The sequence below is a fragment of the Dufourea novaeangliae genome, unplaced genomic scaffold, assembly GCF_001272555.1.
Source record: "Dufourea novaeangliae isolate 0120121106 unplaced genomic scaffold, ASM127255v1 scaffold21, whole genome shotgun sequence".
Lineage (NCBI taxonomy): Eukaryota > Metazoa > Arthropoda > Insecta > Hymenoptera > Halictidae > Dufourea > Dufourea novaeangliae.
This window is the reverse complement of record NW_015373910.1, coordinates 5924128-5951239: the sequence shown is the minus strand read 5'-3', so window position 1 is coordinate 5951239 and position 27112 is coordinate 5924128. Positions and strand designations below refer to the sequence as shown.

At 37.2% G+C, this 27112-nt stretch overlaps 3 protein-coding genes across 4 annotated transcripts; 1 reads left to right on the top strand and 2 right to left on the bottom strand.

Annotated features, from left to right (window-relative positions):
* Positions 1-209: 209 nt before the first annotated feature.
* LOC107193941 (apyrase-like) lies at positions 210-5822 on the bottom strand. The gene is made up of 11 exons (XM_015583480.1): positions 5692-5822; positions 4999-5224; positions 4287-4403; positions 4145-4225; positions 3409-3610; positions 2098-2203; positions 1929-2023; positions 1582-1736; positions 1165-1350; positions 629-723; positions 210-558 (listed from the first exon to the last, which is right to left on the bottom strand). Exons 1-11 carry the CDS (start codon positions 5820-5822, stop codon positions 318-320), a joined length of 1635 nt encoding a protein of 544 aa, XP_015438966.1. The 3' UTR covers positions 210-317.
* Positions 5823-16182: 10360 nt separating this feature from the next.
* Positions 16183-23444, top strand: LOC107193939 (protein 5NUC-like). The gene is made up of 7 exons (XM_015583479.1): positions 16183-16322; positions 17559-17790; positions 18932-19081; positions 19138-19476; positions 22191-22628; positions 22708-22897; positions 23023-23444. The coding sequence occupies exons 1-7, from the start codon at positions 16192-16194 to the stop codon at positions 23214-23216; spliced, it is 1674 nt and encodes a 557-aa protein (XP_015438965.1). The 5' UTR covers positions 16183-16191; the 3' UTR covers positions 23217-23444.
* A 232-nt stretch (positions 23445-23676) lies between these two features.
* On the bottom strand, positions 23677-26639 carry LOC107193970 (SET and MYND domain-containing protein 4-like). 2 transcript variants are annotated; one of them, XM_015583511.1, is made up of 7 exons: positions 26625-26639; positions 25420-26514; positions 24927-25207; positions 24675-24833; positions 24196-24339; positions 23830-24122; positions 23677-23697 (listed from the first exon to the last, which is right to left on the bottom strand). In XM_015583511.1, the coding sequence occupies exons 2-6, from the start codon at positions 26489-26491 to the stop codon at positions 23874-23876; spliced, it is 1905 nt and encodes a 634-aa protein (XP_015438997.1). In that variant the 5' UTR covers positions 26492-26514; positions 26625-26639; the 3' UTR covers positions 23677-23697; positions 23830-23873. The 2 variants fall into 2 exon arrangements, with proteins under 2 accessions (XP_015438997.1, XP_015438996.1); XM_015583510.1 differs by having other exon boundaries at positions 23690-24122.
* Positions 26640-27112: the final 473 nt, after the last annotated feature.

The window sequence follows — 27112 nt, the reverse complement described above, 5'->3', positions numbered from 1 at the left end:
AAAGTGCTTTAGATGTATTATCTGAGAATTCGATAAAAAGCCCAAAGGACGACAGAACCTTTTGAGATATCTAATAACTTAGTCTGTAACTTAAATTCTATAGGATTTCTTAAACCATCTTCTTAGTGTCTGAGGCAGGTGTGTGAATCTACGTCTAAAAGCTTACAGGTGTAATCAACGAATCAGAAAAAAATGTATCATACAAAAAGTTCGTTCCAGGTTTTGGAACACGATAAAGTAAGGGAATGTATAATTTTTGTCTGTGATGGTTGTCTAACTATGGTCAGTCTTCGTCAGTCTTAATGACTTTTGATCGACTACGCTTTGTCCCCCTTTTGGAACACTACTCTGCGATCCATTCCGACTGTAATCGGGCTAATCTTCTTCATGTATTTTTCCAATAGTTCGGAATCTATGTCACCGATTTGGTGATTCCTTCCGCAGGTTTCGAAAGGCGTGAATCCATCGCCAGCGGTGACCAGGAAAGTTGGAACCACGATCCTGTACCATTCATCGTGCACTAGCTTCTCGAATCTTGGCACTTCGCAAGCACGACACCTGTAATGTTGAGAGATTAGTATGATCATCGTATAGAAAAATAGAAATTAAATTTAGAAGGAATATTTACCTTATCAATACGTCCAACACAGTTCTGGTATTCCCAGTGACGTTATATGTCACTTTTAAGCCGGACCACACTAAAATTCCATTCAATTCTAGTATCTGGAATCACAAAATATTATTTTTTAATCGATGTCTCCCTTTTAGGCAGTTTTCAATGTTTCGAGATTGGAAAAACGTCAATTATTTACATATCAAAAAATGATCATATAATAGTTTATAAATTAATTCACATTTAGTCATTTGATGTTATAAACTTCACATAGAATTAACTATTTATTTGCACGATTTATCAACTTAAAAATGGAATGGTGGTAGGCGCCTTACAGGCTGCAACACTTCGTACACTTCTGTAATGCAGGCAGTCTCTGACAGAGGACGAATTAAACGTACATGCTCGATGTAAAATAGTGAAATACTTGTAAAAAAGTATAATATTTCAATCGAACTCAATCCTTTTAATCTTGTAGAACTTTGAATTTTAATAATATGAAGAAATAATAATTTTAGGGGTATTAAATCCGCAGAAAGTATTTCACGCACTTTCAAGATGCAACTCCCACGCAACTCAAGGGTGTCCCACGTGTTTTCGAAGGGTTGAACCATCATCAGATCACCGAAAGTGACGTCTTTGCCCATGGATTCGATGGGGGCACGTATTCCTCCGGGATTCATACACGCGACTGCAGCATACGTCCAAAAAGTCTCGTTTTCTGCTTTCTCCACGTACTAAAAGTTAATTTAAAAAAATTGTATAACACATTACTACTATAATCTACAACTAAAGAAATTATTAAACTATAATAATCAGAAGTTGAAATAAGTTTCACTGAACAGAAATACTAAAACTAACTAGATTTCAAGGAAACTTTTAATAGATCTTGTAATAACGTTCGGATCTTAATTCTTCTTAACCTAATAAAGTGTTCGTATTTTTTTAGAAAAATGATGTCAACTCACAGAATCCACCATCGCGTCCGTGATCAAATTGCCGAGGTTGCACTCACTTTTACGACACCCATTGCTCAGGTAAACCCTCGATCGACCGATTACGGACAACGATTTCTCGTCGACGGCCACTTTCCAGGGCTTTAGAGCCTCCAACATCACGGGATCTGTAAAAATAGTGTACTTTTACTGTGAAAGATCACTCCAAGTCACTTTAACCCCACTAGTCCTTGTAGAATAACTTCGTAATAAAAATCGATTATCAAATATTGTGTCATCCACGGGAACTGTTCGCGTCATCGTACGACAAGTCGTTTATTCGAATGTGTTTGTACAATCCACTAGATTGCGAAGCTCACCTTGTTGGATGGAGTAATCAAGAAGAATCGGATTTCCGTCCCAATCAACCACCTCGCCCTTCCCGTCGAACCACACCGTCAGGTTTCCCAGATACCTGGAAGCAAGCAAGACTTCTTCACTCTCGGAGAAGAAAAACACAGGGACCGAACTAGAGAACGAATTACAAACTTCGTGAACGCGGCCGCCTGAACAATCAGGACCGTTCGCTTCGTGTTTTCTTGAACCACCACGACTGGGTACTCGTCCTCGGGGGTGTCGATAAAGGGTGGCGGACCTGCAAAACATGACGATTTATTTTGAGCAGGGAAGATTCTTGTACAATGAGGAAGTTAATTTAAATTCGTCATTTTTTATAATAATATCGAAAGATTAAAATTGAACGAAACTTAAAACCCTATAACAAGGGCTTTCCTACGTTAACACTAGAACTACCGACGATAAATGCATATTTTCTTCGATCGCTGGATAAATGTGGAAAACTTTTGAAAATTTAGAAATTTAGAAATTAACTAATTTTTTCACTCTAATATCGTAATAAATGTATTGTCATAACATTTTAATCGTCGTTGTAAGAGTGTATTGACCAGTCATTTTGATTGGTTTGGTAGTTCTAGTGTTAATGAGACAACACAAATAGTATCGAACCGTATTAAAACCTTTATTTCATTGTGTTTTCCATGTAGATAGCGCTGTAAATACATAAACTTACGCAGTATAATAATGACATTGCATGACGATAGAGTTTAAAATATGGACGCTAATGATACTCGGTTTTGGGGCCAGACGGTCAATGGTTTATGAGTTATTTAATTTGAATGGTATCTCTGCGAACCTCTGTCCCGAAATCTTGTATTATTTAAATCGTTTCTGGATTCTGTACGCAGTCGCGATGAAACTTTAACCCACTTTAGAAAGAAGCTTTCATTAAGCGATGAATCAGCTTCTTTCATTCGGTATTGAAAAGAATATTCTGACGAGATTTTCTGAATATTACGTAAAAAGGTTCAAGAAAATACATGTTCGCGATCCGTAGTCTAATGATAATCTAAAATAATTGTTGAAAAATATTCCCTTTCTTTAACCCTCCATTATCATATCTTTTTCAAACATAGTTTTCACACTGGGTCAATTTGACCCAAGTCAATATTCAATCAGCAATTGTTTAAAAACTATTCGCAATATTAAATCGCAAAAAATTCTCAGATGAATTTTGAAAATTGTCAAAGTTTGATCGCGGTTTAAAAAAATTCTTGAATGAAAAGTTGTGAAAAAAAATTATTTTATACCCGAAATTGCTACTACATGGCGACAGCAGTACCATTTTCAATGATGCCTCAAGGATATTTGATTTCGAAGTCAAATTATGGGTCAATTTGACCCAATGTGATAACAGAGGGTTAATTATCGAGTCTCGCCGATGTTTAAAATTTAAATTCTCATTTTTAAATATTTTATATCAAGAGATTTTTCGCCACTTGCCTGTATAAAGGAACGTGTGCGAGTGTCCACCGACGATCACGTCGATCAGGGGACATTCCGCGGCCATTTTTCTATCCACGTCCAGTCCACAATGGCTCAGAACGATAATAATGTCCACACCCTGGGACTTCAAACGTCGTGCCTCGTCGTTCACGGTCTTCACTTCGTCCAGAAACTTCAATCTCCCAGTAGTAGAAATTGTCTGGCAATTTGCAAGATTCAAATTAAGGCCCCACATCGAAACGCGAAGTCACGATTTCGGTTACAGCATCTCTGTGATCACGAGTTTCGGTGGTGACGCTATAACTTCTTAGAATCCGTTCTGATCTATCGTCGAAACGCGAGCAAAAAATATTCAACGATGCTCTCATCTTGTTCGGACATAAGACCATCTTAAACCGTTTGAACGTGGCCTTGGCGCTGCCATTTTCGGTCTCGAGTGGAAAAAAGATCGTTGAAGAGTAACTGACGTTAATTGAGATCCCGAAAGAGACCGATAAATTAACCAGGGAGTTTATCGAAGTTCCTTGAATGCTTCCGGTATCGATTCGATTACATTAAAACGTGTTTAACTAGAAGATTTAATGGACCAGAAATCTGTTTCGAGTCTTTAGAACGTTCTGATTTTCGAGGGGCCATTTATTTTTAATCGATCTAAATATATTCAACGGAAGAAAGAGAATCGTAAGGACTGTCTTATGAAAACAATATTTTCAGGTGATTTATAATTACGAACATTTGTCGTTGATAAGATGACACCGATGACCCCGATCTTGGTACCATTCCTATCGAGGATCGTGCTGTTCCTGTACAGACCCTGGATCAGAAATATGTTTTAAGAGAAGGTCTTCGCTCGAGATCGTTATCAGTTCATGTACCTTCATCGATGGTTCATCGGTTGCGTCTATATTAGTCACTACCACCGGCGCCTTGACATTCTGTAAAAATGGCACCACACCTGCTACGCCATTGTCGAATTCGTGGTTCCCTATTGTCTGCAAGAAATCACGATTCTCCTTAGATTTTTCGAGTATCTTAAATTACGAGGTTAACCATTACTATAGTATACCCCTAATATAGACAAAAATGCAAGAAGAAATATTCTTTTCGTAATTGTTGAATAATTTGGAAATAAAAGGGTTACAAGATACATTTCAATCAAATTCCAATCTTCTTGATTAATCAAAGAATACAAAATCTTAATGTTATCTCCACTATTCCGTTATCAATCGTGGTGTTCGTTTTCTTTTACCCCACAAACGGTCATTATTTCCTACCAATTTTCATCCGGATTACTTCCGCTCGAATTATCCACGAATATGGCCACGATCGTTTCAATTAACAGCCAGTCGTTGCGAATGGTCCGATCGAAACGGTTTATCGTTCGTCGAAATTTCACGGCCGATCCCCGTCCCGATTTTTATCGCCTCGACTCGTTGAGTAACGGAACGAAACCGCGTTCGAATAATCGATCGTTAAACCGTTTAACCCAATTAACCGAAGAACCTCGACGTGTGACACGATCCTCTCTTCCTTCTATTTTTCGATATTTCTCTCGTTCTTTTTCTCCCTCTTTCTCTCTCTTTTTACCATAACATCGTGCGGTAACATATTCATGAACACCGCGGTCACGTTCCAACGATGAACATTGTACCATAGCGTCCCCTGAAAATGGTCCCCGGCGTTCAGAAAAATTGGGTTCGGTCTCTCCTTGATTAATCGATTCACCGCCGTTGATACGCGAGCTATTCCGCCGACGCAATCCTTTTCCTTGTCTGCGTGACATGTGCCGGATTCTGGACCCGTTTGCTCGAACCTAAAAGCATTCGAAACACGATTGAATTCAAGAAAGTTCCAGAAAATTACAGAAATGCTCACCAAAGAGCAAGATTCTTAAAGTAAAATTCATAATATTACTTTAAATGGTTTTAAATTTATTTTCACATAAAAAATATTAGTGAACAAAACATCGAAAGGATGAAAAGTTCGAAAGGATTATTAAATCTGCTAAATAGTCGGAAAGTACTTCTAGTACAGCTTGTTTCCCTAAAATTTATAATAATTGTTAATAGTTTCTACAACCAGCTGCACAAGTGAGTGTAATTACCATATGCTATTCAATAATAAACGCAATAGAAAGGCGAAATCGTTTTGATAATTATGCAGCAAATTCTTGTTGCCAATGGTGGTAATTAGCGGAAACATATTCAATGACCTTGCTTCGTGCTTTCTACGTTGTTCATATTTCCATGGAAATCGGTTGAATGAACACACGTGGCCTACCTCGCGTGGAAATCGTTTAAGTGTATCACCGACAGCTCGAATAGATCATTTCGTCCTGGGTAATACAGTCCTCTTCCGGTGAAGCCAGTGGATATTTGGAACAGGAAAAACAGCAGCCAAATCGTCTGCATTGTGGATTCGTGATATCGATGGAATGTGAACAGCGTTGTTATTGTAAATCAACGATTTTTCTGGTGATTCCTTCGATCTCGATGGGTGATCAGTTTCGACTCATCTTGATAACTTTGTCCTACGATCGAGAAGAGATTGATCAATTCTGTGGTAGAAAATAAACGATTATGGACCATGTTATTTGACCTTGGAATGAGACAAATGAATAATCGACAGATCAATAGAGAAATTGGTACGAAAGTCATGTCGAGTTGAGTGCTCAAAAGTGTACCAAAATTGGGTCTAAAGGATAATGATCCATGTACGCCATTTAACGATTCCGAAAGTGAAGAATATAATTTTAAGTTACTTCGTGAATTTCAAGAGAAGTTTAATTGTGAACGCTCAACTGATAACATTGTTAACAGAGAATATGGTGTAATTAAAAGATTTCGTTCTGGAACACTAGTTCCAAGCTCTCGATTTACTGATAAGTTTTTCTAAGGAGAAGAATTAAAGTATAATAGAAGCAATGGATCGTATCTATCTTTTTACTCATTGATTGTCTGAGAAATTAAAACGTAAAACAAAGTGTTCAAAAGCAATTAATCGAATTGTGTTTGACCAATGGCTCTTTTTTCATGGCACAATTGTATCAGGAAAGAAAATACAAAAAGTATTGTTATGCGGTTAGTAAATATTTTCTTTCGCTCCACTTTTATCGAAGAACATGCACCGGTTTTATCGGAAACGATACCAGCCGGAAATGTAATGAATGAAGATCCTTGAGCACACAATAATTGTCTTCGCGGTTACTTTAAAATAATTACGATATCGTTATCGCGTTATTCGATACCCGTGACTAATTCCTCGGTCTGTATAGCGACCCTAACACAGTTTCAGCTTGACGTAGATTAATTCGACGAGACCCAATATTGACGGAGCATATGAAAACACGAGTCGAAGCTTAATTTTTGTAAATATTCACTCTGTGACATAAAATAATACCGTCAATACGCGAACAACACTAAACGTTAACTGTAATTCGATATCAATTTTAATTCTATTCTAAGTGGATATCAATAAAATTCTGAATAATAGGAATGAGTAGCGTGCACAGAGGTAAAGAATATTATTCTCTTTGTATTAAGTGTACAAATTTTTCTGTGACCTTCTTTTCACAAATTTCCAGTTTATTAACAAATAACCGAAATACAGTCATATTTGAAAATATTCCCCATCACTTCCTACACATTTACACCATTTCCGGGACAGTTAGCGAATCCCCTGTCGACAAAAAATTAGCGATTTTTGATAAATAATTAATTGCGAGTCAACACTTTAATTTGTACACCTAAGAATTTAACAAAACAGTAATCACAAAATTCTGTTACCACATAAACGGACAGCTGACGCTGCAATGTCAAGTGTTAGAGGACAAATTTTATTCTTTCCCGATCACGTGATAGGACGACAATAATAGCATGACACAGCGCGCTAAATTTTAACGATTACGAAGTGCCACAGCGTTAATTGAGAAGAAGCGAAAAAAAAAAAAAACGAAGCGACAAAACAATGGGAATGGAGTTCCGGAAGAGAGCGCGAAATAACGAGGACCATCCGCGCGCTCCGAGGACCGAAATTTTAACGCGACGTCGACAAATTACAAGCGTAATCGAGCATTCCCGCTGACACGAAGGCAGTAATTAATCACTAAACGACGCAATTAACCAGAAATCGAACGTGTAACACACCTGTCGGCTCGCCGAGGACTGGTTGATTGAAAGGAGAGATCTGTCTCAGTGCTCCCTTCCACGCTTAGGCGACTCCATTATCAGGCGAAAACGACGCTCGTTATACAACAGCGACGATAAAGATCGTCCCATTGTCGAAAATCACAATCCATCGTTTGTTCCCGACCGATGAAGATCCCTGTAAACGAAAATTTTACGATCTTTTGTCGGTTAGTTGCAGTTTAATTGCGTCCTTGCTGGCCGCCATTTTGCTTTCTCACGTGGACTCACGCGACGATTGGTCGTTACTTCTATTGCCTGACGTTCTCGACTGTTGCGAAGTGTGTGTATTTGTAAATAATTTCAAGATAAAATAAATATGAACTGGTGAATTAATGTAGCAATAAGGCTAATTACTAGAGTGTGGATGTTTATGCATTTATAGCATCCCTCAGCTTGGAAAGTGCAATAATGATTTTAATGAAATTTAATACTGTTTATGTGTTATTACTAACATAGTAAAATCCCTAGTACAAAATTCAATATTCTGTCCCATATTTATTTTTAGATATTCGTGTCTGAAATTGTGAATTTGCATAAACTTCCGCAGTCTACTAATTACTGTTTGTAGTCTGATCGTGATCTGCACGAATTTATCGGGGATCTGTCGTGTTTTAGCATTGTTATTTTCGACATTCCACTGTTGACTTACCTCTAGACACTTGTACGACAAGATACAGATGGATCATTGGCATCTGGCTTATCTGATAATGGTGAGACAGGGATGCGTTTCATAAAACAATACGATCTGAAATGTTAAAGAAAAGGAACACAAACTAATATAGTAAAACTCGGTGTAACACGATTGTCCTGCTTTTTTAAATTAATGAAATTCTTTCGAAAATCCTTCAGCTTCGACTGAAGGACAAGAATGTTTCTGAAGCAATGGAACGTGTAATTAACCGATAAAAACAGTTCGAGGAACGATCGGTCAAGGGAGGATTCGGCTATAGCAAAGGAAGATTGGTGGGGACGCACGTGGCGACAAAAAGGGGAGAAGGTCAGAAGAATTTCAAACAAAGGGAACCTGTTACAATCCTTCGGTTCTTTGCGCAGGATATCATTCTACCTGGTTCAGTCAGCGTGTAACCTTCGACTCGGTAGTGTCTGTAGTGTGACGGAAGATCGTGTCGCGTGAATATTGTGCTACGCATCCCTTGAACTTCGACGTCGGTCCTCCCATCGGATGGGGGTTAGTTTACCCAATTCGATAACGATAATTATAATAAAATAATAATAATTTTCTGAAAATGTGATAATTATTAAAAGAACGTCGCCAAGTGTTCCATACTATTTTGTAAGAATGACATTCGAAAAACACAAGATAGTATTTTACTACTTCCCTCTAATAATTACTAGGATGTGCATCGCTATAATTTCAATGTTAAAATACGTTTACGTGCAGTGTAATTCTCCAGATTGTAAAAATCAGATTTCCGAGGTGATCGATGATCTCGTGATTTGTTATTATCGAACTGGAGCCTGGATATTACGTCGCATTCCTCGATCGATAAATCACGCGACAAAAAAACCTTAACACGAGTCGATCAACGATAAAAGAGCAATGGACAAAGTATCCGTCAGTCTGTCCGAGAAGTTGGAAAAACGTGCGTTCAAAAATTACGTAATATCCTCGGACATTCGAATCAATGGTGTCTAGTTATGAATTAAAAGCCGCGTTTATGTTCATATTCACATCGTCAGAGAAGCATTTAAAGTATCAACTATCTTACATTAAATTATTTCTCGATGACAGTCCACGGTCTCTGTCGCCCGTGGGTCATCAGAACTCGAATATAGATTATGGATCGTTTTTGTCAGTTTGCCAGGACATCGACGTCGTTATCCATGTCACAGATCGTCATAGATCACGCGACGACAAGAATTCTGATAGATTTCTGATGCCCGGGAATACTCGAGTATGGCCTCGATCGTTTTTAACCCTGAGACACTATATTTTGGAATTTGAAATCTTCGGTGATTAAGACCTTAAAGAAACTTAATGAAAATTGAACTTGTCAACGTATTGGATTGAACGGAAAGTTCCTGTGTTTTTATTCTAAATAAATTCCACTGTATTATTTTTACAGAAAGTGATTTATTTACTCAATAACAGTATTAATTAGTCTAATATTGTTAATATCATCTTCCCGTTAAACCCAATATTTTTTAGGGTAAAATTTCCTCAGAAATTCAATGGTAATAATTGCATAAGTGAGTAATAATTTTGTTACTATGACAATTTGTTTCAAGGAAATGGTAAATTCGAAAAGGAACATACGAAACAATGTTACGCTGGTTGAAAATTCGCACGGTGTCTGAGGATTAAATTGGCCTCACCACAATTTTCCGTCTGCTAAACACACGGTAGCGCTTTTGAAATCCGACCGGCCATTTAATATTCAAGACGTTTTACGATACCAACGGCCTCGATTTAATTCTACACAGCTGTTTTCAAGATCAATAGTCATTATACAGTGATTTCGGAGAAACGGTTACAGACACTTCAGACAATATGGTTTTCATTGCCGAATCGATTTATAACCGAAAGCAGCATTCACACAATTCAAAAATGATAAAATTAATAGATCACCACATACATTTTCTGAGAAATCAAGAAGAAAATCGTTATCAATAGACTACGGAAGTTTATGCAAATTTACCAGTTCAGACATTAATATTTAAAAATTAAAATGAAGCAGAATTTTTCATTCTCTGCTACTCCTCTCGATTATTGTCCCGAATTCGGGTCCGCGCCAGTACAATAATCCTATAGGAAGAAATGCTTCAGAACCTCATAAATTTATTTTTGCCCGAAGCCCGAGCCTTGGAGGCGCAATAAAGTATACGATTTGCAGGTTCCACGGCCTCCCCCAGGAGTGGGGATAACGCCTGGACAATAATCGTGTAGAACTAGCCAGACGATAATCGAGAGGAGTATGTAGATGCTTTATTAGGTAAATGGTAACACATAATAGTATGAAACCTATTTTATCACATTTCCCAAGTTAAAAGATGCTATAAATATATAAACACTATAGTTATTACCAACCGATTTGATAAAAGTATCGAACCATTCCAAAAAATCACATCGTCCGAAGTGGCTGTTACAAGATAGACTTATCTTCGCGATGTGCAAATTTCGTCGAACGATTTAAGGTTTGATCAAGTAAGATAATTACATAGCACCGAATGGAATATTCCCCCCACCCCCTCCTCTTGGATTTATCGAGCCTCGAAACAGGTTCGTCACGCAAATCGCCTCTCTGTTTTATTATGCCGACTCGCGATTTTTATCTGAAGCGTGACAGGGCAAAAATTGCTGCGAAGGTGGATACGTTATGCAGATTCCGTCACCTACGTTTGCTAATTGATAACCAGTTCACCTGGTGGTAATAGAAAAAAAAAAAGAAAGAAATATCGTGTAACGATATGGAACTAGTCCATGCTCCACGATACCGAACGATATACCGAAATGTTGAATATCGACTCGTGGTAGTGAACGTTCGTTGTGCAACTGTTCTGTTCAAATGCATTTATTATGATCCACCGTTCTATCCATGCGGATGGTAAATGTCCGTCAAATGGTAGATACGATAGGATGTACCAATAAGTAATAGAGCTTGATTGACAATTTATAGACGAGATATCGGCTGATAAGCAGCCGTTTCCCAATGTACGGGACCTAGATAAGCGAAGTTATAATTACTATTGTTTGGTCGCGTCCATCCACGTGGACAGTCGGAGCGTTGAAGTCATTCGATAGATAAGAATGTTGCGAAAGAAGTATGCTCGAATTTTCAGCTAGTGATTCTACAGTTTACACTTGAAATGAAATATTGAACAAATGAAACACTTTCATTTTCTAATTCTTTTGACACTTTTATATGTAACATTAATAAGATCGGTTCTACTACTTTTAGAGAGGATACTTATCTGTAGGATTTATCTACTCAGTGGGCGATAAAGAAGATAAAATATCCATATGTCACGTGCTTTATTTTCAACGTGTTCGATTTATGATAATATTAAAATCTGATGTAGATACGAACTTTACATGCTCGTGATTGGACCAACTGTCACATTTTTTTTCCCCCCCCCCCCCCCCCGAGGAAAGTAGAGTAGGCAAACACGCTCTTGTCAACGTCGTTCCCTTTCCATCTAACACCGCCATTATTTTCTTATTAACCCTGTCATACGTGTATTCCCCGAGTAAAGCCATCTTTGACAGATTATTAACTAACGGCCAATTACCGTCTAAAATTGTGCAAGAAATTTCGTTTCTTCGAACAATTCTATCCAGAGTTTACTTTGAAGGCTTTTAAAAAGAATACTGGTGCCTACAATTATTTCCAAGATCTTGATACAATTTCCAAGGTCTCGATACAATTTCCCACGATGGTAACATAGATATTTCCTAAAGACACCTCTTCATTAAGATTCAAGTACATAATTATAATACCTATAAATTTAGTATTTAACAACCGAACTTTTCCTTAGCAAATTTAAAATTATCGCATTTCCTTGCATAATAATGTTGGCTGTAACGTACAACAGGAAAAAACTTAGGTGACCTTGAAAAAACCATTAACAAATGACGCTTATAAAAAAATCTTTCCGCCATGCCATGAATGCTCCGAAGGGGACGCAAGTACCTACGTTGCACTCATCGAGACGTCACTGTAGGAGAAAAATGTAAACGGTTTTGTATAATATTCCTTGTGAAATTCGACATACGTCAAAATGACGCGTCCCATAAACCTAGTGTTAACAAACATCAGAAGAAATTGCCAAAAAAAAGAGAAACTCAACAATTTTCAAAATAGACAGACCTCTCACGATAAGCTCGATCGCTCCCAGGGACTTAAACCGGTATTGATACCGGTATTATGCCATCAAAGCTATACTGAAACCGAAATATTACCGAAAACCGAAATCAATTCCGGTATATTTTCGATTTCTATAAGGGCAGGGCTTATATAGGGTTATATAGGCGAAGGTACAACCGAAAATACCGGTATAATACCAGTAATTTACGTTTCGATAGAAGTCCCTGATCGATCCAGCGTGATCCACTGCACGAAGGCGATTCGCGCGAGATCGTTGGCGCGCGTGTACATACGTTGGCCTCTCCTCGAGCTTTTCAACGGTGGATCGAGGCGCTCAGTCGACGCTGGCCGCTCGTGAAAATCGGTTCGACGTCTGGTCCCGCTCGTTCAGTGGTCCATTGTGCAATCGGACCGCCGATTTTGTCGGTATAAAGGTATATCGTTGTATACCTGGCGTCGTCCTCGCGAACACCGGTGTGTTCGTCACGTTTCCGGCGGCCAGCATATTTTTAGAGCCAGCTTCAAGACCTCACTCTAAACTTCTTATATTCGTACGTCCCGCGAACGGATCGCGAACTTCCGACACGCAGCTGTGAGATGTTTGGCGCTGGTTCACGTGCTGTAGGTACACTCAATGCCGGCCAAAAGCTTGGAAGCACGTTTTTTTTTTTTTTTTTTCGAATGGATAAAACGAGAGGGTGGTTCGATTGTCAAGTAATTTAACACTAAATATATGGAAACGTACATAGATTTTTTAGTCAGATCGATAATCTGCACTGCGGATCTTTATGCGGAATAATACTTTATGAAGTCATTTTCGAAGACAGAATTGAACAAGGAAACTTTCATTTTTTCTTAGGAGGTTTATGGTGTCAAAAATAAAATAAGAAGTATGTTTAATGTGATAACATTTTAATTATCGTTATGAAAGTGTACTGACACAGTCATTTTTACTGTTTTGATAGTTTTAGTGTTAAAGATCGAAGATATCAGTGATCGTTTCAGTGATGGTTAATCTCGAGTTTGAGGAAAGTTCGGTGCGAATCAACAAGTGATTCCAAACTTTTGGCTGAAGATATTACATTCGTTTCTTCGCGTTTCATTGACACGTGCTTTGTGACACTCGGAGGAACATAATTATCGTTGCAATAAGGACCATGGAAGGAGACTAGATTCATAAATAGATCGCGGATTTTACGAATTGATATTTTATAAAAGACTACAGAACACAGTGAGAACGATACTTGAATATTTATTTGTAATGATACTTAAGTTTTATATAAATAAACTTCTCGTACATTGAAATAAACGTTTTGTCTGAATTTTCGTTCCTGTAAATGTAATGGAAATCAGTGTGTGTACATCCGTGATCTATTCGTGATCTATCCGTCGCGAATTCCGTGAGTAGAATTTAGAATAATAAAAAAGAGCAAACCTTCGACAGGCCTAGATCAAAGGTTGCGTGGTTCGGATGCATTTTACGAGGAATCATTTTGGGACCGTCCAATGCTGTCTTTCGAGAAGGAAACTTTACAGACAGTAGATGAACCTTGAAGCAATTTTGTAGACATATTGAATAGGTAAACACTCATTGATTCTTGTTAAAGCTTATCTGAATTTCTGTTTTAAAAAAAAGGACTCTGCAAGATGTTATTTAATAAGTCTACTCGTTGACTTTCACAACTAAACAGACACCGTATCTTCCAAGTCGAAGTATCTTTCAGGTTATTAATTAATAAATTATTAGTGTTATACTTATTTTTTTGTGTCATTTGAAAAGATACTCGTCCAATCACCCTTGAATGGAACACTTGAATTCGAACATCTTCCAATTTCAAAGACTGATAAGGACATTCTAGAGTTGAACATCGTTTCAGTCAGTTGCACCAGTACTTTTGTCGCGGAACCACGTCTTTTTCGGTCTCTTATCTCGCCAATTATGTTGGTTGACATTACTGATATCTTCTACTTACAGATGTTGCGATTACTAAGCAGCAACCTTGAGCATCATAAATAGGCTTTCATATCGGACAATTACGAATATTTGTGTCTTTTTGTAACGATACTTTCGAACGATATTTTAAAAGTATAATTGAACAGGAAATTGCACGCTGTGAAAAATAAATACCGAGGGCAACGGTCATTTTTCTTTTTAAAAACAATTAACGACCGTAAATTTTTACGCGAGATATGAAGCTTCTATATGCAGAGATAAGAACGCGAAGAAATATAGAAAATTCTTGTTTATTCAGCCTCGAGCCTCTCTTTCATTTTTTTTTTGCCCAAGTCTTTTTTTTCCATCTATTAACTTCTATTGTTTCATATATAAATATTGTATACCAGAGTCACACACTTTCAATTAACGAACGATCTGTACGAGGATACTGTACTTAACGTCAATTATTCCCTGACTAATTTGTCACGCGATACCGTAAACATTTACCGGAAATATTTATTGATAGCCTCGTTTTAAGGGCATCGTAATTAGAAGCATTTTAAAAAAATTGTCGAAACAAATATACACTTGATATTACAACAATTTACAAATTCTATTCCTCAAATCTTACTTTGTTCACCATCAGAATCTCCAAGACGAAGAAGCATATTATAAAAGATCCAGAAAGACAACACCTTGACTGTCACCACCTGATAATCAGAAAATACAATTCCATTTAAAATTATTTAATAAAACTCATAAGATAAATTCGTAAATTTACAATTGGTCCACATTCAAATTCAATTCCCCAAATTTTAGAATCTCACCATTAGAATCTCCAAAACGAGGAAGCACAATGTAAAAAATCCAAAAGGACAATGAACACCTTGTCTATCACCGCGTAATAACCAAAGAACCCAACACGAGTCAAGGAATTTCATTGATTCTCACGCAGGAATCTAATCATTCGCAAGTTTTTCTGCTGATTCGCCACGAACGAATTCTACCTCACGATTCAGACTGATCGAAAAACGCGTTAAAAGACTCGGGGAACATATCAATTAACGAAAACTACCGCGTCGATTTCGCAAACGTCGCGATTCATGATAATCCACGCCGTGGACGTTTGCTTCGAGGATCAAACTTTGCCGTTTGATCGAGAACGATCGAGATGTGTCCCATTCATTTCAGACAGGTAAACACGGTGGTCAGTTATTGGCGCGAGCACGATATTAATGTCAGCGACTTTCGGCGTTGGAAAGGCTCGTTTGGCAACGGCGACCGTCGAGTTTCGCAAGAGAATTCCATCAGGCACTCCGGGTGCCATTCACGACTCCTTGGTCTCCCTCGACTTCCGGTTTACAGACTCAAGAACGAATTATTCGCTGTAAAATTCATCCGACCTGTTCACACATTTACGTTATTTAGATTATCCATGGCTTTCGAAGCACACCAGACGATCTTATTTTACGCTCGAAATGCCGAGGACCCAGACGCACTTGCACGGTTTCGAAAATAAAATTAACGATCTAGAAAATTTCAAGCGTCCATGACTGTTTTTAAAGGAAAAACAAACGAGTTGTTTTAAATTGATTAAAAATATGTAGTATCCAGCGATCCGTGAAATCGATTTATAATTCTCGTAGGAATGTAGTCCTTGGTGACGTAATTTTAGAACGCGAAGAAATGGCCATGATGCGACGGAACAATTTTTCATTGTTTCTTATGATTCGACAGCTGCATTCTATCAACGCAACCTGTTGGCTCACCTGTAAATACACGAGATAACGAAACTGTGCGTGAAATTCCACGAAAAATTAAACTGGCGAACATGATGAGGGTTTTGATCGCATTTTGCTGCGCCATCGCTGCGGTTTCTGATGGGGTCGTTGGTAATCCTATCGCGACGAATGACGGAGGACTCACCGTCAGGATCGTTCACACGAACGACATGCACTCGAGGTAATTGTTGGCATAAAAATTGTTCTTTGAGATTGAATAAAGTCAGATTATTCCTGCGTCAATATCGAGAATTACAATTTTCTTTGCCCCGTTGAAAAAGTTACTAAAAAGAATAGCAAAGAAATTTGAGATATAGAAATGGTACTCGCGGAAATATCAGATTGTTCTTCTTAGCTCTCGTTCGTCCATCATTTTCCCAACTTATTAAGTGTACAAATTAATTCTTGGCTTTCTTTCCATATATTTCTTGTTTATTTAAAAAAATCCAAAATACAGTCTAATCTTGACAATATTCCCTATCATTTTCTATGCATTTATGCCATTTCTGGGGCCAGTTGACGAATCCCGAAAGAATAATGGCGGTTTTTAGTCAATAATTAACTTCGAGGGCCATGAATTAATTTGTTCACCTAATAAATTGTGTCTCGATGTCAAATTAACACAGTGGTAAAAAATTAATATAATGAAGGGACAAATAGTTAAGTGAATTCAACAAATAAGGGTTAAACACTGTTCGCAAAAATGGAAATTTTGTATTCGCTGTGTTTTACAAGGAATTTAATACATCGTCATGAAGATAACGAGCTCTGTAATAAAAAAAAGTGTGTATCTTTTATTAACGTAACATCTGTTTTATGGCGAGATATGCGAGTCCGTTCGTTTGCCCAAGTGATCAACTCCACAGGAATTATCAAAGAAATTTATTTGAAATACAAAAAGTTAATTCAAGTGATCGTAAAATCTGACAAAATTGTGAACGACTAATATTAAACTGCTTACCAGTATAGCCTCAGAAATTCCTTTCGTTTAAAAAAAAAAAAAAAAGACCACGCAACATAATCGAGAATTGCAACACGTTCGAGTAAATATTTAGTCAGTTGAACTGTTTCTGCCACGCGTCGAACGCTAATCACGAGCAGCTTGGCGTTAATTAACACCTGATCGAGCGGTTTAATTATTAATTCCTATTCTCGTATCGAGAAATACTTCTGCAATTTTCCGCAAGCTTCCTGTTTTTCATCGGCTATGTTCTACGTATCGATTCCTCATTGTGCTCTTTTTTACCATACCAAGTGCATCCGGTCAAGTTTTTGCCGTTTCTTATCCGGCCGATCGACGAGATACGATCCAGCATTCAGCTGAATTTATCGCCGCATCGTTCGGAAATCATTCATTGAAATTCACCTCCGTTGATATTCGAACTCGTTATGAAAATGAATTTTCTTGATTCTTTAGGTTCGAACAGACATCGAGATTGTCGAGTGTCTGCTCGAAGAAGGACGCAGAGGCAGGCAAATGTTACGGAGGATTCGCGAGGATAGCAACCCTTTTACGACAAGCGAGACGATCCTCGGTTCCCTGTCTGTTTTTGAACGCTGGGGACACTTACCAAGGATCCATGTGGTACAACGTGTACAAATGGGAGGTGGTTGCCAAATTCCTGAATCTGTTGGCTCCGAACGCTACCGTACGTTAACAAAATTCTTGCAACTCGCCCGCCCGACACGTACGCATGTCTCTTAAATACGTTTCCCCTAAAGATTTATCGTGCATCAATCTCGAGAATTCCCTCGTCGTGATGTAAGGTCTCTTGCGCAATATTGGTATTCAACAGAGTTGGGCAGAATTTTATTCGAATAATACACAGAGAAAAGCAGCATTATCTAAGGGTGTCGTTCTGAGATAAAGAAGTATTATTTTATTATAAAAATTTAAATTTCCACCTTTAAACGATTAAAAATGACGGAATACTTTTTTTTATCTTTTATTCGTTGTTCGAAACATTTTATCTAGATAATGAATTTGCCCATCTCTGTTATTTAGAAATAATTATACAATAATATTACCTTTTTTTTTCTGTCGAAGGGTAATAATTATTTAACAATGATTGAAATGTTACAAGAAGAAACTTTTTTGAGATATTTGACAAGTTTTATTGCAATATAAAAGTGAAGAAAATGGTTAATTTAACCCTTTCATTGACAAATTGTTTAAAAAGTACCAAATAAATGTTTTGTCGTGTTCTTAAGTATATTACGTGATATAGAAATGATTCGCAAGAATATTTTAACATTTTGAAACTGTTACAACACGAGACATTACGAAATGGAGTTCCAAACCACGCGTTATTATTGAGTTGTAGAAATACTTTGGTTTGAATATCGCTAGTCACCATCGGTAATTCGTGAATCGACGACCTTACCTGTCCGGATAAATGGCTGACGGATAGCTGTCGCCCCAAGGCGACCTACAAAATCAAACGAAAAAACCATAAAAAAAGTCGCGGAACAAAAAAAAATAACCAAATGTTTCTCTTCTGCCAAATCAATCATTAATGGGCACGTTCGTTCGCGAATAGGGGACGCGTACAAACCTCGAATAGAATAATAATCCATGGAAAATAACTGGAACGGTTAACCATCCCTTCCCTCGGCGTCAATTTCACACATTTTTCTTTATTACTAATTAAATATTAATTCGTTACCACTGTGTAAATTTGAAACCGAGGAAGCATTACTCAACTTAATAATTGAAAAAATGATAGACGTATTAGGAAGATGAAGACAGAATATTATCATTGAATAAGAAAATCATCTTCTCGTCTACAGAGTCTGGGCAATCACGAGTTCGACGACGGTGTGGACGGTCTTATCCCGTTCATTCAGAACGCCTCCTTCCCCATAGTTACCGCGAACCTGGACCTTAGCAAGCAACCAAATCTGGCGAAAACGAGACTCTTGAACAGCACGATCCTGACGGTGAACTATCGGAAGATGTGATCTTCATGGACGAGGTGGAGAGTATCCGTCGAGAGGTGAAACAGCTGAAGAGCCAAGGTGTAAACATTCTGATCGCTCTGGGACATTCTGGTTTCGACGTCGACAAAAAGATCGCTAGAGAAGTGGAGGATATCGATCTTGTGATCGGCGGTCACACCAACACCTTCCTCTATAACGGGAAACAGCCGGATCTCGAGGTACCGGAAGGCCTCTATCCGACGGAAATAAAGCAGAAAAACGGCCGAAAGGTGTACGTGGTGCAGGCGTACGCTTACACAAAGTATTTGGGAAACTTCACGGTGAAGTTCGATTCGAAGGGCGAAGTGACCGACATCAGGGGCAATCCTGTCTTGGTTGACAACAGTATCGAACAGGTAATTGGACGATTTCGATCGCTATTCCTTGCTCCGACGATAACGGAACAGTTTATTCATTTTTCCCGATTTTATAACATCTACTATCTCTTTCTCGCTCCCGCGGTTATGCTTTCTATATTTCCATCCTTGTCTAATACCTCCTCGGTCATCATGCTTTCATAATACGTACCAGGGGGTTATGAGACCGTTCGTAAAGTTGGTGGCACGTAGAATCGTATCTCTATCCTGCTCGCACAGTTGATGCTCCTTGTCTTACGCATTACAGACATTATTAAAACAAACAGACCTCCAGAAATTGTTACATATCTAATTAACTTCAAACAAATCTCGTTTAATATCACAACATGACAGTTCGGTAACGTCCGTGCTACTGTTTCAAACTGTGAAATATCACCAATTGATCATAGAAATATAATAATTTGAAAATTACAAGTACGACTGTCAAATCATGTGACGTCGAAAGGTAGAAACGCTAGAAACAAGACAATAACTGATTCGTTTGATGTAAAACCTACTCAAAAGTAACACGTGAAAGATGCTAAAAGTCCAGTCTGTATAATCCATTAGTAAAAATTTATAAATTGTTATTTAAAAGTGAATAGTTTATCAACTTTCTAACGCTTGAATAGACACGCAGTTGGCGGGAATTTTACTATCTTCGTCTCATTCTATCGACAACTCTCCTTGTCTAAAACCTCTTTGGTTATTCTGTGCTCCTAATACCAAAGGCAGAAAAACGGCCGGTTTACATGACAGAAGAGTGAGTCCAGAAATTGTCTATCCTTGTCGCGCGTTCGGTTTCCGTATAGCGCCCTCTCTCTCTAATACCTCTTCGGTCATCCTGTTATCCTAATACGTACCAGGGGATCATGAATCCGTTTTGAAAGTAGGTGGCACGTATAATACTATCTCTGTCCTTGTCGCACAATCGATGCTCCTTGTCTTACACATTACGGGTATTAGAAAAGGAAACACGACCTCCAAAAATTGTTAATAACTAATTAATTCCAGCCAAAATCTATTCAATACTGCTACCTGAATACTTACAGAGGCCTCCTTTACATTCTTCAATCACAAAAGTGCGTTAATTATGCGTGTAAAGGTACTAAATAGATAATTAAACTAAGTAGTGTTAGTTACTAACACGTCTGTATAGGGCAATGGTTTCATTAGTTGTTAATTACTATTTAATTACGAAACAAACCTAGTGCAAACGGTTATGTGAATGTTGCTGAAAGTCTGATTTATCTTCTCCGATTGCAAATTGTCATAAATTATTAGCAGAGAATTTGTTGCTTGTAAATGTTCTAACGCTTCATTTGATTATGGAATTGGCGGGAATTTGACTATCTCTGTCTCATACTATATATGTGCTTTCCTTGTCTAACACCTCCTCGACTGTTCTGTGTTCCTGATACCAGGGGTCGAAAAACAGCCGATTTTCATGGACGAAGCGGTTGACTCTGGAATTGTCTATCCTTGTCGCACGTTGTGTCACCGTATAGCGCCCTCTCTGTCTACTACCTCTTCGGTCATCCTGTTATCCTAATACGTACCAGGGGATCATGAATCCGTTTTCAAAGTAGGTGGCACGCATGATACTATTTGTGTCCTTGTCGCACACATCGTCGCTCCTTGTCTTACACATTACAAGCATTGGAGAGAAGATAACACTTGCTGAAATTGTTAATAACTCCTTAATAACAAACCATTCGTGTTCCAAAGTGTTACATCAAGATTACCAGAGACCCATACTAGACTCTTATACTAGATAGAACCACGAATTATCTCGTAAAACTAGGAAAATAATGAATAATACAGGCGACTGTCGAATTGCGTGAGGTTACTGCGATCAACATAGTAAAAACTTGTACGTAACAAATTAATTGAACCTGAAAACTGTTGGAAAGGGATATGGGAAATTAGCTAAAGGTTCATTCTACATTCTTAGACTGCAAAAATATACTAAATGTGCATCTTAGATTAATAAATTAATGAATAATGTGGCCAGTGTCCACTTACACTATGCGATCCTTGAACATCAGTTCCGATAATCATTAATAACTTATTAATTCGATGGCAAAGGTACCGACAACTGGGTTGTGAATATTGCCTGGGGTCTGTTCTATGTTCTTCAGTTGCAAATAGTTATGAATTGTTCTTAAATATTGAGATATTTGTACATTCTCTAACGTTAGTTGGGTTATGGAATTTGGCGGGAATTTACTATCTCTGTCTCACTCTATACAACATCTGTCCTTGTCTACAACCTCCTCGGTTATTCTGTATTCCTAATACCAGGAGCTGAAAAATCGCCTATTTCCACTGCTAAAGCTTCTGGTCGGAAAATTGTCTATCCTTGTCGCACGTTCGGCGTTCGTATAGCGCCCTCTCTGTCTAATACCTCTTCCGTTATTCTGTTATCCTAATACGTATCAGGGGGTCATGAATCCGTTTACAAAGTAGGTGGCACGCATGATAATATCTCTGTCCTTGTCGCACAATCAATGCTCTTTGTCTTACGCATTACAGGCATTGTAAAAAGCAATACGTTCTTTAAAAATTGTTAACAATTACTTAAGTCCGACAATAAATCCAAATTAGTTTCCAGAAATTGTAAGGAGTATATGATGCATTGAGAATACTACTCTATAACTCTGTCAAGCAATATATATCAATATTATTTAATACTTATTTCAATTGTCAAACAGGCAAAGGACATTTTGCAAGTATTAGATCAAATGAGAGGAGCCATTGACAATGTAAGTCTCACAGTGGTTGGTAAGACTCGTGTTCTCCTGGAAGGGGACAGCAAAGTCTGCAGACGCATGGAATGCAATCTTGGTAATCTGGTCACCGATGCCATGATCGACTATAATGTTGGACAGTATGCAAGCAGGAATGGATGGACAGATGCTGCCATTGCTTTCCATAACAGTGGAAGTATTAGAACTTCCATCACTAGAAGCAATGATGATAAAGTTACCATGGGAGATATTCTTAGCGTACTACCCTTCCACAATGTCATACTGAGAGCCCCGATGACTGGGGAACTAATTTTATCTGTTCTGGAATGGAGCGTTCAAAACTTAGAAATAGGCACAACTGCAAATTTATATGGTGCATTCGTACAGTTCTCTGGTCTTCAGGTACTTAACAATATTCTGGACATCGGTACTTATTAACTGAAAGAAACATTATTCCTGATGAGATACTTTCATCTTACAGGTGGTTTATGATTTGACTCGACCGAAGAATTCTAGGGTGGTATCAGTGCAGGTGCAATGTGCATCTTGCAGCATTCCATCATACAGTGAACTTAAAAAAAATGAAACGTATAATGTACTCCTCAATGATTTTATGCAGGCTGGTGGCGATGGATATGTTATGCTGAAGGATCTCAAGACCCAGCCTTTAGGTATGTTACTTACTCCTTATTGAGAGTATACACATCCAGCAAACATTATCAAATGTGCAATAGTCAAACTCTCTTAAATTTACTATGGTTTAATAACAAAAGAAGTGCAACATCTTTTATTTCAGGTGTGACTACAGCAGATGCACTTGTTGAGTACTTTAAGAAACACAGTCCTGTGCATCCAGCTGTTGAATGGAGGATTAATTATGTAAAAAAAATTGAGAATGATCACCAGGGAAACAGTGGTTCTAGCAAATTATATCAATCTATTAGATTGACAATTTTATTACCAATAATCAGTTGGTTATTCGTAAGATAAACCAATTTGTAAAGATATACATTGAGTAATCAGACGTCAGCAGTATTTAAAACTTAATAATTTATAGAAGATTCTAATGTGCATCCTACTACTTCTCTACCTCAAGCTGCGTAATTTAAATATAGGCTTTAGCACCTATAGGATGTTAGTTAACAAACTAATGACATATAATCGACGAATATAGTTCAGTTAGTACTCTAATTGTGAATAATTAGAATCAAGAGAGAAAAGATATTACATTTATGTCATTTTTATTAAGATGTTTTTATACATTGATCTTTGGATCTTTGTTAAACCGTATTTGAAACACAGAGACAGTACAACATACATATATTTATATAAAAGTATGTATATATTTGCAATTAGATTGCGGACGTTCATATATTTACAGCGGGTAAAATACGTCAAAAGAGAATACAATCTGTTTTATACAACTTTCAATAAAAAGAATTAATCTTTTTTTCTACCTCTTTAAATGCATCTATAAAAAAAATAACTTACATAGACATCTGCAATCTACTTATAATATGTGGGCACATTTTATTAATGCAGCAAGCAACAATCTTATACAGAAATTATTCAATTCTAATCAAGCGTAGTTATTTCTACTTACAAATTAACATCAACGAGTTATATAAAATACTGCAGGGTGCACATCTACATTTTAGGAATCTCAAATATGTTCCCGTGCAATGCGTAGACGCGTTTCAAAATTTCTACCAGAGTGTTCATTTCTAGGCAGGGCATTGGTACCAGATTGTATAAAACTTTGATCATTTGTAATAAGTCATCGACAATGTGATCCATGTCCAACACATTTCCTTTGGCAGCCGTAGTCAAGTAATTATTTGATTTCATTAGCACACTCGCGATCATCGCCGCAACTTTAGCATCCTGAACTAAACTCTATGATAAAACATACAAACAATAAAGTTTTATACCCAGACCTCTTTAGATACATGTTTCATTATTAACTCACTTGGAACGATTGCACATCTTGGAACAGTGGCCAGTCATCTTGGCACGGTATACAATTACAGATGAAATAATATTGTTCGAAAAGCGCCTTTCGTCTCGTAGCTTTCGGAGAAAGCGCATAGTGGTAACTATAATTGTCAAATATCTTGAAGAAAATAATTTATATCAGTAACGTTAGATTCATGTAACACGTATTAATATTTAAATATATCTAAATATAACTATATGAAGTTAAGGTACTAAACCCAGTGGGACATAGACAGAAGCTCTTTTTGTAGATCCGACCCAGTCAGAATTCTCGGACCCAGAATCGCTTCAAGTTTTCAAAAATTTTCACGATTATCATGATTTCGTTAACCGCCGAATCACGTCTCTCTTTATGACGTCAACCCGACTATATCGTTATCCTTAAGTACGTTTATTATATTACGTTTACAACCTCACCATATCTTTATGTTTAACTACGTGTCACCATATTACCTGTTCACATTCCTGAATAGGGTACATGGCATAAATGACTATGTCTTTGGGCCTTGAGACTCTCAGTACGTTTGGATTACAGCTGTGATTAATTAAACTGAAAAATGGCATAGCAACTATACCGCGCTCATTAGTATCCATGTCATACTCCTCTGGGAACTGCAACCATCAATTTCATTAAAAATTCTGTCTAATAAGAAAATAAATGATTATTAGTGTATTTATAGAATCATTTCCTTTACAATGACATACACTATGCGCGTTACTAGGAATGGTTTGCTGGTGTCTTAATATCAGACTACCAACGAATGTGACATCGGTGTTTTGCATTAGGACAGATAGGTCTTTTTCCAATGGACTCCCAAACATGCTGGTACATGTTGTTACGAAATATAAAATGAAACAAGAATCCATAGATCGCCTAAAGAGATCATGGACCGAACGTTTGTCAGTGTTTGTCACAAGACTTAATATGCTTCTATACTGATCGCTTGCAAAAATTCCATCTTTAGAGAATCCTTTTGTTCGAATATCTGAAAGAGATCAATTAAAATTATTACTTCTACATGTGATGTATGCGTAGTTATGGTGGAGAGTAGCATTGTAAGCATCTCTGAGTGAAATATTTCCCTTCCTATTACCACTATTTCTTAATTTCCTTAAAAAATGAGCACCCGTACTCATGACAATAAGTAGGGATAAGCAGCTTGGAGACAACTACAATAGTGTTCCTTAATATAATTACCGTCATGACTATCAACATCTTTCACCTCCTCTCTTAAATCATGTATACTACTATCTCTCACAGCCTGCACGGCAATCCTTAAGCTAAATAAATCGAGTTTACTAAAGTCCATTTTTAGCAAATGGGGAAACACCGAGCACTCTATGTCATGATATTTCTTCCATTCCGAAGCCCTACATTCTTCCGAGCAGTACATAGTAAAAGTGCAATAGTTGCAGGGTATGTTATTCCAACATACCTCTAAACAGTTCGAACAATGGGTGTGTACATTGTTAGGATTTAGAATTAATGAATAAGGTGTTTCTATGGCAATTACTTCTCCAGGATTTATGTTACGGGCAGCCATAATATGCCTACCGTACTGTTCATTGTACTTCAAACTTACTGCGTCTGAAGCGCATGGAATCTCAGTGTTATAACTCTTTATTTCAGGAACAAGATATGGAGTCCGATGTTCTCCGACGTTCTGTTTTTTAAAGTTATGCGATTTCAAACTATATTCTAAAGATACAATTTTATCATTTAATTTCTTGTAATTAATGTCATCCAAAGAGATTTTCTCTAACCATTGTTGTGCTTCTTTCACAGCGTCTTCTACGTTTGGAGGCTTCAGGGCTTGCAGACACTCGATTTTCCTCATGTAAAGTTTGGCTCTTAAGTTATCTGGATACATTAACATTATAGCCCTATCTATGTCCTGGATACACTCTTTGTACTTGTGTAATTTTAATAAAACTGCAGATCTATTGGCATAAGATAGAGCAAGCTGCTCAGAGGGATATGGTGCGTAGGCTATACTTTTAGTATATAATTTCAAAGCATCGATAATAGTGACATTTGTCAATGTCTTGGAAACAAATACCTTGTTACCCTGTTCTCTTAATTTCTCAGATTCCTTAGCATCCTTTGTGTCACCACACATTTTAGGTATTATATCATATGTTAACATAACTTTAAGAGTAAATATTATTCTCTCCTCATCTGTCTGTAGCGTTTTATATTCATTAACAACTTCTCGATGCTTGTTAGCTGCATTTATTCGTTGATTTAATTTATCCAGTACTTGATTCATTTTGTTTAACTCGCACTATGATGCTACATATAAAGAGAGAACTGTTAACATATAATTATTTCTAATTATTATTTTATACGATAGTTTATTAAATATCATAACATTGCAAAATAATATAATCTCATTATGATACCTTGCAAGATTATATAGAGTGTTCTGTTATATATGAGTATTTTAGTTTCCAACAAAACTGAGCAATGTCAACAATTTAGTTTTGAAAAACGTTTAAAGGTCCGTGGAATTCCGAATTCTTCTCTGAAGGTGAAGTGACACTCCAATAAAAAATTCTTCAATGTACTGTATAAAGAAATACCAATTTCAGTTTATATTTTTAAAAAATAGATCAATCGGGCGATTGATTATTGTTAATATTACAGTCTACCTCCAACTTAAGTAACAATGCAAATACATTTAGGCAACCGGCTAAAAGTAGATATACCTAAATATAAAATGTCAATGGAATGTAACAGGAGCGTACGTATAATGCATGGGAATTTCTACCTCATTATTTAACTTTGTTAATTGTCAAGCTCAAAATTCTGTATAGAATTTTTAACAAGTAAAAAATAGAACGTAGTATTACACGAAATCATGAATTATATTTTAACACGATCAAATATA